At 40.2% G+C, this 13112-nt stretch overlaps 2 protein-coding genes across 4 annotated transcripts in view; one reads left to right on the forward strand and one right to left on the reverse strand.

The window, feature by feature from the left end:
- NTSR2 (neurotensin receptor 2) overlaps nucleotides 1-265 on the forward strand; it is a 13388-nt gene extending 13123 nt beyond the window's left edge. Inside the window, 2 exon segments of the mRNA XM_006869471.1 lie at nucleotides 21-195; nucleotides 197-265. Of these exon segments, the coding sequence (XP_006869533.1) occupies nucleotides 21-195; nucleotides 197-265 (244 nt within the window).
- Nucleotides 266-8711: 8446 nt separating this feature from the next.
- GREB1 (growth regulation by estrogen in breast cancer 1) overlaps nucleotides 8712-13112 on the reverse strand; it is a 130036-nt gene continuing 125635 nt past the window's right edge. For all 3 annotated transcript variants that reach the window (XM_006869450.1, XM_006869449.1, XM_006869448.1), the window contains exons 29-32: nucleotides 11968-12103; nucleotides 10801-11001; nucleotides 10226-10364; nucleotides 8712-8875 (exon numbers count right to left, since the gene is read on the reverse strand). In XM_006869450.1, the coding sequence (XP_006869512.1) occupies nucleotides 8712-8875; nucleotides 10226-10364; nucleotides 10801-11001; nucleotides 11968-12103 (640 nt within the window). The remainder of the gene's footprint in view (nucleotides 8876-10225; nucleotides 10365-10800; nucleotides 11002-11967; nucleotides 12104-13112) is intronic.

The raw sequence follows: 13112 nt of genomic DNA on the forward strand, positions 1-13112 counted from the left end.
TCTCTGGCTTTCTCTTCCAGGCAACTCTATGATTTCTATCACTACTTCTACATGGTGACTAATACGCTTTTCTATGTCAGCTCAGTAGTGACCCCTGTCCTCTACAATGCTGTATCCTCCTCCTTCAGAAAACTCTTCCTGGAAGCACTCAGATCCCTCTGTCGAGAGCACCAAGCCTTGGAACCATTACCACTGGGTGTCCCAGGGCCCTACCCTAGTGGATGCAGTTTCAGGTTCTGGGGATACCCCAGAAACCCTGAACTAGATGACATGCAAGAATGAATAGGGCAAGCTGACAGGCTACTCAATTGCTTACCATATTAGACAATTATATTACTAATAATTCAGGCTTTGCTGTCAGATTTGGGCTACACGAAACACCAGCTCTGACGCTTATCAGCTGTGCCATTGCAGGCAAATCTCTTAAACTCAGTTCCTTGTCTATATGATGAAGATAAATAGTAGAACCCATCTCTTAATGTTTGAGGATTAGAGTGCTTAGGACCATGCCTAGTACACAGTAAATGTTTAATAAATTTTATCTGGTGTATTTTTGTTATTGTTATTATTATTGCTGTATCTCTGCTATCCTTGAAGTCTGCCACATTTCTTCTGTAATTTCTTGCTTACAGCTTGTGTTGCTCAGATGGCTTACAAATTTCCATAAATGATAAATCACCAGATAGAAGCTGACTGCAGTTACACTATATGAGCGGCATGGTGAAATTCTCAACTATTGCCTAGTGAATACGTGTTTACACCAACAGTTCTGTAGGCTCTGGGAGCCCCTGGGTAACAAGATTCCCTCTCCCTCACCTCTGACATTTGGCCTACAAGCTTGCCAAAAAAGCAAGTGGGGCTATGGATATGTGACCAATTAGGTAGCAGCAATGTGCTACCTACTGCAGACATGTTCTGGTGAGCATAGTGTTAGAAAAAGTTACATTTTGGTCTTTTGTTCAGGGTGGGCTCTTGCCATGTTATTGCAGCCCTCAGGCCCTCTTTTTCTTGCATAGCACCACATTCCATTTTATACTGCCTTGCTCCACTGTCTCTGCTGTCTGAGTCAAGAGAGAAATGGTGGGTTTTCCTGTATGAATGAAGAGGGCTGGGTGTCTAGAAACAGCTGAGGCCAAAGGTCTGTGAACTAAAGAGGATGGGAGCAAAACGGAAATACCAAAACAAAGTTCTTTCTTATTAAAGATGTTTCTGTTTTGAACTCAGTTCACCTCTTGACATACCATCTTCCAACACTTCCCCACCCCCATAGTAATGCACACACACACACAAAAAAAAATCATGTTCACATGCCACACACACACACTCACCTGGAAGATAGAATGGGCAAAGGAAGATGGGGAAATGCAGCAAAAGAGGAAAAGAAGGGCACATTCTAGAAATGCAGCCTACATTGTGGGAAGTAGTTTGGATGTAGTTACGCTCCAGCTCCTAGCCCCAGGTGACCACACTTATTCCCAGACGGTATGCCACCCACCTGCACCACTAGCTCCTGTCAGCCAAGTCAGGGAGAAGATGTACCATCCGGAAAGGAAAAGCCCCAACAGTGCAAGTGTGGGGGATCCCTGGGTGAGGCAGTGCAGAGTGATAGGCATAAGATCGTCCCAATAAGACCCGCATTTGGAGGGGCTAATTCACTCCTGACCCATGCTGCTCTTTCCCACTGCTCTGTGGACGATTACTGAGCTCAGGATTGATGCAATCTGATTTTCAGTCCCACATTGTGGAGCCCCCTTGGTTAAATCTGAGATTGCAGGGCACCTCCTTACCTTGTAGCAAAGTTTCACAGAACACTGTAAACAGGAAAGAGCAAGAAGCAGCTAAGAAGACAAGCTTTAGTGTAGCTCCCACACCATTTTCTAATACATTAACAAAAACTTAAATGATGAGAATATTGATGCCAGAAATTGGTGTGACAAATTTGTTCATACATTGGAAGGAGAAGAAATTGAATAACCCCTTTGGAACGCAAATTGGTGATACATTTTGAAACTCACAAAATTGTTCAAAAACTTAAGACACTGTAATTTTACTCCAGGAGTTTTTTTTTTTTAACTTTTTGAAGTCCATCTCACCAAAGTCTGTTTGTGTGCATTGAGGTTTACTGCATCGCTCTTTATTGGCAATGCTAGCAGGTACTAGGCTAGGAACAGGAGTAGCTTACTACACTACATCTAATCCTCACAACAGCCTTGCATATAAAATGCTATTATTATCATTGATTTTTTTATGTGTGGAGAAATGGAAGCAAAGAGAAGTTAAATATGGTTCTTCTCCCACTAATTGGTAATTTCAGGATTGGAATCCAGGCAGGTGCATCATGTTGCTCCCCCAGAGAGTGATGGGAAAGATGATAAGAGACTAAAGGTCAAACATGAAGGAACCAAGTGAATCTCAAAATACATATCACCACTCACAAACATAAGTTTAAAACTTTAGCAATACGTTCAAGTGCCTTCGAGTCAGTTTCAAATCATAACGACCCTAAGTAAGGCTTCCAAGGAACAGCTGGTGGGTTTGAACCACTGACCTTGCAGTTAGCAGTTCAGTGCTTATTCTACAGCAATACAGCAGGACTCCGAACATGAGCAGATGATTTTTTATTCTATTTTTTAAATTAACATTATAATCGTGTAACATGAGTATGTGATTATACTATTAACTAAAAGAAAGAATAAAAAATACGATATGTACTAATCACATAGACAGAGACTAGGTCTGGAAAGGAGCACTTAAAAATGAACATGGTGACTTTGCTAAGGAGTATGAGCAACTTGAGACTAGGGATGGAGCTCCTTTCCATTCTCACCATCTGAACCTGCAGCAGACACTCAAAATATCTGGGGAAAGGACTGTGAACCATGGTTTTTAAAAAATTCTCAATGTAATATTGTCTAGTTTCTAAATAACACATTGAAAGTAGAAATTAAGTTCTGCCTGCTAAAGAGTTGGTGTCTGAAGTCAGATGGGTGAGTTCTGAGGCTGAATCCAGTGTCTGTCACTTAATAGATGTGTGATTTAAACAAGTTCCTTAAAGTCTGCTTGTTCCTCATATCTACGCCTTTAAAGTTTAAGCTGTATCTACTTATATGGTTGTTTGACATGATTGGTTCCTTGCTTGCTTGTTTTGCCAAGACCAAGTGGGAGGCCCCAGGAGCATTCATTTCATCCGTTTTAAAAAAGCCATGACTTGATCAGGGTTGGAATCCTCAGAAACTTTCCTCAAAACTTCAAAACATGAAGCATCCATTAGCCACACAACCCCACCTTTCTTAGTAGGGTGGGTTACCAGTCCTGGGAAAGACCTCTTCGTAGAGTTAGAGTGGACAGAAGTTTTAAGTGAAAAAAAAAAAAAAAAAAAATGCTTGCCAGAATTTCAGAAAGAAAGGAAACTAGGGCAGTTTCTTTGGTGAATGACAAAAGCAACCACAGAATTGGTGTTTCTTCTCTCCACATGAAGGACTTTTAAAAAATCTGCACAAGTCCTTTCAACTGTTTTGTTAATTAAAATGCTAAACTCCTCAGAGCTGGGAAATAAGCCTAGGCAAATGGATGAAAAAAATGAATTGAAAACTGGTCTACACTGAATGTGCCCCTTGGCTCATGGGCTTCCCTTAAAGAGCAGTTGAGTGTGAAGTCAGGCCTAGGAGATTAAATGTAAATTTATTTAAAGTGTTTCCAAAGGCTTTTATCTGGAGATCAGGCAGACTTTGGATGGTACATAATGTAGAATATTCAGGATGTGGTAGCGGGCAAGCGGGCCAGCACTTTTATTGTGCACAGAGCCCTAGGACTTCACAGTGTGTTCTAATACAACGGGGCTTTAAGACGGTCATGGAAAAATGGAGTGTAAAGATGATGAAACTTTTCCATGAAACTTTTGAAGCCCTCTATGGACGTCATTTGTTGGAAGTAAATTTTTCAAGGCATGCAGCTTTGGTGTTAACAGAAATGTTACACCTATAGGCATGGATCTAGATTTGTTTTGTCATTTACTAGCTAACAATGTCAGACAAATTATGTAATATATAAACTTGTTTTGTCTTCTATACAATGGTCACAAAGATATGTTTCATAGAGTTGTCATGTAGATTAAAAGAAGTATTTGTTTTTGTTAGGTGCCATTGAGTTGTTTCTGACTCATAACAACCCTATGAATTGAGTAAGAATGGTGAAAGAATACAAACCTGGTACACAACTTTCCTAATTTTAAACTATGCCGTATCCCCTTGTTTTGTTCAAATGTCTGCTTCTTGGTCTATGTTCAGGTTCCTCATAAGCACAATTTTGTTTATTTAATCACCTTAAAATTCCTGGCATGTAATTGTTGTTATTAAGTGCCTACGGGTCAGTTCCAACCCATAACTACTCTGTGTAGGGTTTCCAAGGCTTTCCTTAAAAAAAAAGAAATGTCTTTGCAGGAGCAGAAATCACCTTTCTCCCACGGACCGGCTGGTGGACTCCAATTGCCAACCTTGAAGTTCACAGTCCAGTACTTATCTTAGGTGCTCAAAAATGTTTGCTTACTGAGGAATGCTTATTTTGTAGCAACCAGTCTCAGAGGAGCTGAGTGACTTGGCCAAGGAATCAATGTATAAACTCAAGTCTCCTAATTTCAAATTCCATACCCTTTCCACTGTTCCATCCTACCAGGAGAGCCTTTACATCTATATAAATGTTGCTTCTTGGGACATAATTTCTGTATTGTAAAATTCTTAAATTGCTGAAAATATCCAGGGGATTTCCCCCCACTTTGTTAGCCCCTTTCTGATCTTAATTACTAGGAACACCAGAAAATCATCTCTGAGGAGTAGAGGCCAACTGAAGGCAGGCAGAGAGTGGAGTTATGCAATCAACATAGGGAGTACTGCCCTGCTGATGCCTAGATTTCTGACCCATGGCCTCTAGAACTGTGATACAGTGTCTGTTGTTTTAAAACCAAGTAGGAAAAAGGAAAGTAAGAATAAAAAGAAGGACATAAAAGCATCTCTAATCCCAGACGGTGAGGGACAGAGATGACATTCATGAAGTTCATTAAACATATACTCAAAGTCTAAGTTCTCTGACCCCTGTCGTTGAGTTTCACTACTTGGTTTGGATTTGAACCCTTGGTTTTGAGTGTTCTAGTTGTTTAGACTTGAACATAAGATCTGTAAGACTATACAGAGATAGAGGCTTGAGGTAAGAGACAGGTCTCACTCTTCTGATTAATTTGCAAAGGATGTTTAATTTGCTCAATAAATGGAGATAGAGAAAGTTTAAAGAGTAGTTGTGTATGGGCTGTTAAGATGCACATGTAGTTCTTCCTGTTTAAAATGAAATATCTGTAAAGATACACTAGAGAAGAGCCCATGTTGTTGTTGTTAAGTGCCGTCAAGTTGATTCCGACTCATGGAGACCCTGTCTAGGGTTTCCGAGGAGCAGATGGTGAGCTTGAACCACTGACCTTGCAGTTCAAATGGCTTTGCAGTCTGGCGCATTAACCCACAGCAGAGCCCATAATATCATTTAAAACTAGGAATGGAAGCTAAGAATTTGATAATTTCCATTACCTACAGACCTGCCAAAAAATTACATGTAATCATTAACAAATGGTCTACTTTTGAAAATAGAAAACCTGCCAACCCAAGACATTATCTAATTTCTTACAATTAGGAAGTGTAGATAGAGCACTTTGAGGTGTTCAGAGACCTCTCATGAAGTTTTTTCTTTCTACATTAGTTTAGGCAGAATGTGGTAAGAGCACTAACACTGGTGGTACAGCATTGTAGAATGCCTGGGCATTGAATACTAACCAGTCCTGAACCATGGCATTGTATCCAACAACTCTAGAATCATTGGGCAGGAAAGCCAAGGGTAAGCTTTACCAACTGGATAAACTGAACCTGCCTAGAATTTTCTTCTGTTTGAGATGAGTGAAAGCAAATACACATTCACACAAGGTCTAAGGAGAAACATTCTTCTAAACAAGGGAATTAAAATATACTGTGCAGTGTTTCCAGGAGCAAAAGCACACCCTACAGCTGATTTACTGTTATAGAAGGTGGTCCGTATCTTCCACACCTTGTGAGAAAGCAAGACTCCTCTGCATCGTGAGCAAAAAGTCATCAAGTTGTGACACAAGGGAGTATTAATAGAGAGAAAGAAAGCATTGCAAAGTGAACAGGGAAATGGCATAAACATTGAGTCTGTGGCCTGGTGACACACTTGAGCAGGTCTTCTTGAAATGAGTGGGAAGTATGAGGACATAGAAGTCATGATGATAAACAAGGAAGAGAAAACCACTTTATCAACTCTTTATAGAGGTTATTCCTTTTCGTTCACTATGTAGTCTTTCTTACTTTTTGTTTTGTTTTATAATGTTTGTACTAAGGAGTTCCTGTTTGCCTATGTTCCACTTATAGATTGTTTCAAGTGACTATGGGGTACGGGACATACTATGGAGAGGGGATTCCTAAAGCTGTCTTTAAAAGGGTCTAAGGGCTTCCCCATGCCCTACTTCTTCCTGCTTGGGATCCCTTCCTGCTTTAGCCTTAGCCAGATGGGTGTGATATAGACAGTATGGTAGGAAGAGGTGCAAGGAATCAAATGGCCTAGTTGCTCCAAACTAGTTTCCCTACTAAGCATCCTGGCAAATGCTCCCCTTTCACCTTCTTTATCCACTCTGAAGCTCAGAGCTCCCTGAGGCTCCCCTTCCTTTATGACAGGCTTCTCTGAGCTGCAGTTCCCTTTCTCTGTACAATCTGTCTGACTTTTTTTGTGTTTCAGGAATCCCTCAGCATGCACCCCTAATGTCATTTCATTTCAAACATATCTTTTCGGTCATGCCATGAAACTTTAAGCAGGTGACTCCTGGAGATCACTGATCACACTACTTTCTCTTAAAACCATGCAATTAATACCCAGCAAAGAGCCCAGGATCGGGCATTGTTTCGTTCTGTTGTGCATAGGGTCGATATGAGTCGGTACCAACTCGATGGCACCTAACAACAACAACAAAGAGATTATAAATGCATTACACATTTTATTTTTAATACTGAAACAGACAAGAATATTAGTTTGTTTTTTCCAAGTTTAAATAACCTAATAAAATGCAGAGAAGCTGCTATTTACAAAAGACAAATAGAACCAAAGAAGGCAAGTTTTTATTCCAAAATAGGAATACTGGCATATACAAAGTGATCATTTATAAACATTGATCTAAATCTTTTATACTCACGGACTTTTTTCTTTGGGGAAAAAAAGCGTCGATACTCACTCTTTGGCATCATCTTTTAAAGTAATTTCTTCTTGGATTCTTATCCATTTGAGTGCTTATAAATGTCTAGGATGGGTGCATAAGGGTGCAAACTAAGGATTCATTTATTTATTCAATACATTATTTATGTATTGAAACGGTATACTGAGCAGTCCTGTCTCTTGACATTTTTCCTCAGTTAGGGGCCATTCCAAAGCAGGGTGGTATTGGGGGGGGATGGAGTCCAGAAACCAGGAGCTTGGATTGTGCTTCTAATTCTTTCCAGATGTGTGTGATCTTGGAAAGATCTTCTAATCTTTCAAATGGGAAGAGTGATTCCAAACACCCAAGTTTTTTGAAAGGATTAAATAATAAATGTAAAAAGCACCTGGCCCACTGTCTGGCCTGTAGTTGTCTTTCTAAAATGTCCGTTTAAAAACCATGCTGGTCGGTCTATGAACGTGGGAGAAATACAGACTGGCACACCTTTCTTCCCTCCTTTGTTCCCATTTTCTCTCTAGTCAGGTAAGAATCTCTCTAAGACACTAATCAGTAATAGAGAAAACAAGGTACTTAGAGAATGGAAACAAATTATAGTCTTATCAACTATTTCATATATCACTTTGGTAATTTACTGTTTCTTTATTTCAAGTAAGTAATTTGGTCTTCTTTTCTTTGTAAGGCAAAGTCTTGTTGTTTTTTTAAGGTCAACCTCTGTAGCCCTAATTTCCTTTCTAAAACCTTTTGGTTTTCAAGGAAGCTTCTTTTCATATTTGCCCTTTCTAAGAGGTAGGGTATGTTCCCTGGACTATTTTAATAATCATATTTACTCTAGAGTAAAACAATTTGCTTTTCTTTATTAAATTTGATGTCTATGAGTTAGTTTCTAAAAGAGCAAACTTGTAGACAAGTTTAAATAATTCTTAATAAGTGATCTCATTCTTAGTTTTTATTGGCTCCAGCCTTTACCGTTAAAATATTCTTTGACTATTGTTTTGTAGTGGGTTAATAAAACCTATTCAACTGAAATCATATTCATTTTCTGAAATACTGATGCTCAACAAGATAATCTAAGAGTGATCCTTGGAGACTAAGAGAAAAATCATGCTTGTCTGTGGAAGCATACGAATGACATAATAAGAGACAAATGTTTGTTCTTCAAAAATGGTTTCAAGATAGTACAGGGCAATGTGGTAATGTAGGAAAAGCTCTGGCCCAGAATTCAGCAGGCTTGGGTTTGCATTCCTGCTTACCATCAACTTGACTTAGTTACCTTCAGTTAGTCACCATCCATGGCTGGACTTTGGTCCCCTGACAAGTACTGTTGAGGGGCTGGACAACAGACAAGTTTCTGGGGCCCACAGCAGTTCTAACACCCCATGGTTTTAGGACTTCCTTTAGCCTCAAGGAAGGTTCTGAATGTTTCATGCTTTCGGAAAATCTGTAGGTATCTTCCTCAGATGTGTCGTCCAGTCAGAAAAAAGAGAGGTCTGTCTTCCTTTGCATTGGCAGTCTGGAATTCATCACGTAGTCGGAACTGCCATTCATCTTCCAGCTCGAGCCGGACAACTGTCTGACGGAGTGAGTTTCGATCTTGACAGATGACACACAAGGTTGCACCTTTGTAGCCAGGTGTGTCGATGACATGTGAAGAGAAAGGAGGAGTTTATCAAAAAGAAAACTACTGTCTGAATGCTATTTGCAATAATACAATATGGTCCTGTTTGGAAGGAAGAACCTGATGTCTACGCCAGTCTCTTGTTTCTTGTGTAATGCTTTATTATTTTAACAAGATATCATGTCTCATTGTTATTTGGCACATTTAGTAGGTTGGACAACAAGGAGGTAGAATAAAAGCTGAAAAAGAATGAATGAAGAAGAGAAATGGAAGACGATAGACTGGCCTGATCACAAGGCAGAGCTCGCAGTTCCAGTCCTTGCTTCATACCACACCCCACCTCACACCTTCTTCCCCATCCGGGCCTATTGCACTTCACACCATTCCCCAGCTGCCCAGCCTGGAGGATTCTCTGCTCTGAGCACCTAGCATCCATCAATCTCGTTTTTCCATCCTTCCTTCTTTTCCTTCCTACCTACGTACATACCTACATGCCCTGTTCTCTGAGAGAAAAATGTTTCTTGAGGGAAGAGACTGTTGTAGAAACCTCTTACTATTTCCCAAGGCCTTACATACTGTTGGTGTTCACTAAATAACTGCTACATTGTTGTTGTTGTTAAGTGCCATCGAATCGGTTCCGACCCATAGCGACCCTATACAGGGTTTCCGAGGTTGTAAATCTTTACGGGAGTAGAAAGCCTCATCTTTCTCCCGCGGAACAGCTGGTAGTTTCGAACCGCTGACCTTAAGGTTCACAGCCCGATTCGTAACCACTACGCTACCATAGCTCCTTCATAGGAAGGTTAAATTAAAAAAAAAAAAAGGAAAAGTAAAGATGAGCTAGGGATCCAAAGTAGGATTGGAAATACATTGGAAATAATTTTTGAAAACGCATAGAATGAGTGTTTGTCACTCTCCACCACTCTAGCATGAAAACAGCTACAGAAGGGAAAAGGAAAGAACAAAGCAAGGGAATAAGTACTACCCCCAAACAAGGATGGCGAACTCATCTACCAGGATGGAAAACCTAATGTGTGCTGAGCCCTGATTTTAAAGATATGGACTGAAAAGTAACACAAGCATTGAAAACACCTGCTATTCATCTAAAAGAAAGGGCATGTTTCTAGTCTCTATCCTAGCAAGCACAGGGGAAAGAGAGTTGGCCCGGGAGTAAGAAGGTCCCAGGCCCCTCGCCAATATATGTGTGCTTTCCAGGATGACCAGAAAGTCACATTTCCTCTCAAGGACCAAGTTAGCTTCTTTATAAATCAAGACTAAAACCAAAAGACAACTTCCTCAGAGAGGCTGTAGGCATTGAAGTCAGAGTCCAGGGTAAGAGTTATATAAGTTACCTTTCAGAAAATGAAACTTTTTCAAAAAGCTGGCTCCCACAAAAGAGTCACAGAGGTATAACAGGAGTCCACTAAACATCAAGTCCGAGCTGCTGATGTTTAAAGAGTGAGGCCTGGAGCTCACATAACACACAGAAATCTGAAAAGAAGGAAGACAAGAGAAACATTGGCTTTCCATGAGTTAGCTGACATTATACTAGGAGTTTCAATCTAAGAAATATTAACTGCTTGGTCAAAAATCTAGATTTGTGGGGAACTAGAAAAAATATTTTAATGCTATTTCCAAATCTTTTTCCTTAAAAAATGAATTCTGAGATTTATCTAGACTTACCTACACATCAGTTCATTTGAGAATAAGAAATGTTTTGCCATTCAAATTGGGTTTGTGTCCTAATTTATTATTCTTGGGCAAACCATTGCAATTCTCAGTCTTAATTTCATCATCTATATAGTGGGGGTACAGAATCTAAAGCAAACTGGTTAAGTAATAAAACCTCAGAGTCCTGGATTCTTGTGCACCCGTTTTAAGAATTTCTCTGATTTATGGATTTTACAGTGATGCTCCCATAAGTTACCTGAGATCCCAGGTTCAGGTAGCAGTCTACAGACAGCACCGGGTGGTTGTAATTCTTCAATGAGAGGGGGAAGAAGCGGTGGCTGTGGTACTGGAGGAACTTTTCAAGCAGGAGCTGTGCAGGGGCTGCGAGAAACGTGTGCTTGCTGTCCGGGGCACAGATGTACTGGGCTGGCACAATAGCCACGGGGTTATCAGATACCTGCATGGGAAGGTATGAGTGTCAAGCACTCCCCTCATCCACTCCCTTCACTGAAGAGAGAGAGATGGGCACACCCTCAGGAGAGAAGTCCTTCTCACAGACTGCGTGGGAACTGCAAGGATTGGGTGTGGGGCTATAGGATTAGCACTGGACTGCTAACCACAAGGCTGGTGGTTCAAACTCAACAGCTGCTCCTCAGAAACCCTATGCAGGGTCTCTGTGAGTCAGAATCGACTCAGCATCACTTAACAACAACAAATTATAATAGCTAGAAACAAAGATTAGGTAGAAGAGGGTAGTGGTATGAGTTGAGAACACATAATTCAAGAATAAAATTATTCAGAAAAGTTAGGTTTTACCAAAGTATAGTATGTGAAAATGAATCACTGTAATCAGTAAAAATTATAGGCATTTATTATATGCAGAAAATTGGCTGCCTACTGTAGAAAAAAACAAGAGAGTCAAGGGACCTCCTAGCCTTTCCCCCAAATTCAGTGATGAAAACCTCTGGGAATGCTACATCTGGCCAGAAACCTGCAGGTCTGTCTCTTCCCTATATTTGCTCGGACACCAAGTCCCATCTGTTCTAGCTCCTGTTCACCCTGCACACAGCACCCTGCTTTCCGTTTCAACTACACCTGAATCCACAATCTCTTACCAGCATCATCAATACCTTTTCCATCCCACAGATCACTTAGAGAGATAGTCTATAACACTTTTGTTGTGGCTGTGATACCTGAACAGAATCTAAAAGGACTCTGGTTAAAATGAGAGCCCTGAAGAGAAATCTAATGGGACCTTTAACTTTCCAAGGCTAGATGTCAAGGAAAACTTTACCAACACTACCTAATAGTCAAGCTCCATCTCTAAGAAGATGCTGTGGTCTGCCCCTTCCCCTTCAGCCCCGACAGCTCCCGGTCCTCAGTGTTCACATCCAAACAGCCAGACAGCCTGGTCAGCACTCACCTTAGATGTGATGTGAAAGGACCTGTGCCCGCCCACTGCAATCTGCTTCTTCATCATGCTAAAGCGGTTGAATCTGCAGAGCAGGAGGCCCGCACTGTGCACCCGCAAATTGAAGTCCACGTCGTCACACATGAACCTACCCAGAACCAGAAGAGGAATGAGATCTGACTGAATGGAGTTCATGCCCCACCCAGTCTCTTCCTCATGATTTACTTAGAGTGTGTATACCCTTCTATACTAGGGAGTTGGGAAGGAGTAGGTTTTGTTCCTACCTTTAAAGATCTTTATCTAGACAAAACAAGTAAAAAGGTAGAAATGTTAACATATCTGTACTAGGAAGGACAGTATTATACCTAAGGGTTAAACTATATAAGAGCTACCAGTGCTATGTGCCAGATACTGTGGAAGGATGTTGTAAAAAGAGTTTGCTTGTGAAAAGAAAATGAACACTTAAATAAATGTATTATAAGACTTAATATTGTTATATTATCAGTATTACCTAATCTACAGATTCAATAATCCTTATCAAAAGTCTAACAGTTTCTTTGCAGAAGTGCACTAGCCAATCTTTAAATACAGATGGAATTGCAAATGCTCCTGTATTGTCAAAATAATCTTTGAAAAGAATAAAGTTGAAGTAAAACGTATTATAAAGCTACAATAATCAGAACAACGGGATACGATACTGATATTAGTACAGATACAAAGATCAATGAACAGAATTGAGAATCCAGGAATAAACCTATGAATCTATGAACAATGCCAATTCCATACCAACAGAAAAGAACAGTCTCTTCAACAAACGGTGATGGGATAGCTAGATCCCTACATGCTACTTAAACACGACAACATATATTAAAACGAACTCAAAATGAATCAGTGACCTAAGAACACATAGGGGAAAAGCTTCAAGATCTTGTTGTTTGTTTTGGGTTTTTTGTTTTGTAACATAACTGCATGCTTTACTGAAATACACAGTAAAGCAGTAATATAATACAAGAACAAGGCATATATATGGTAAAGTTTGATATTTCATAAACATGTAATAAAACTAAGGTTTAAAAAATGTTACAGAGAGAACAAACAAGATGGCGGATCAGGTGGACGTATAGCAGAGAGCTCCGCCAACAACAACACAGAATACC

The sequence above is a fragment of the Chrysochloris asiatica genome, unplaced genomic scaffold (assembly GCF_000296735.1).
Source record: "Chrysochloris asiatica unplaced genomic scaffold, ChrAsi1.0 scaffold00131, whole genome shotgun sequence".
NCBI classification, from domain to species: Eukaryota; Metazoa; Chordata; class Mammalia; order Afrosoricida; family Chrysochloridae; genus Chrysochloris; species Chrysochloris asiatica.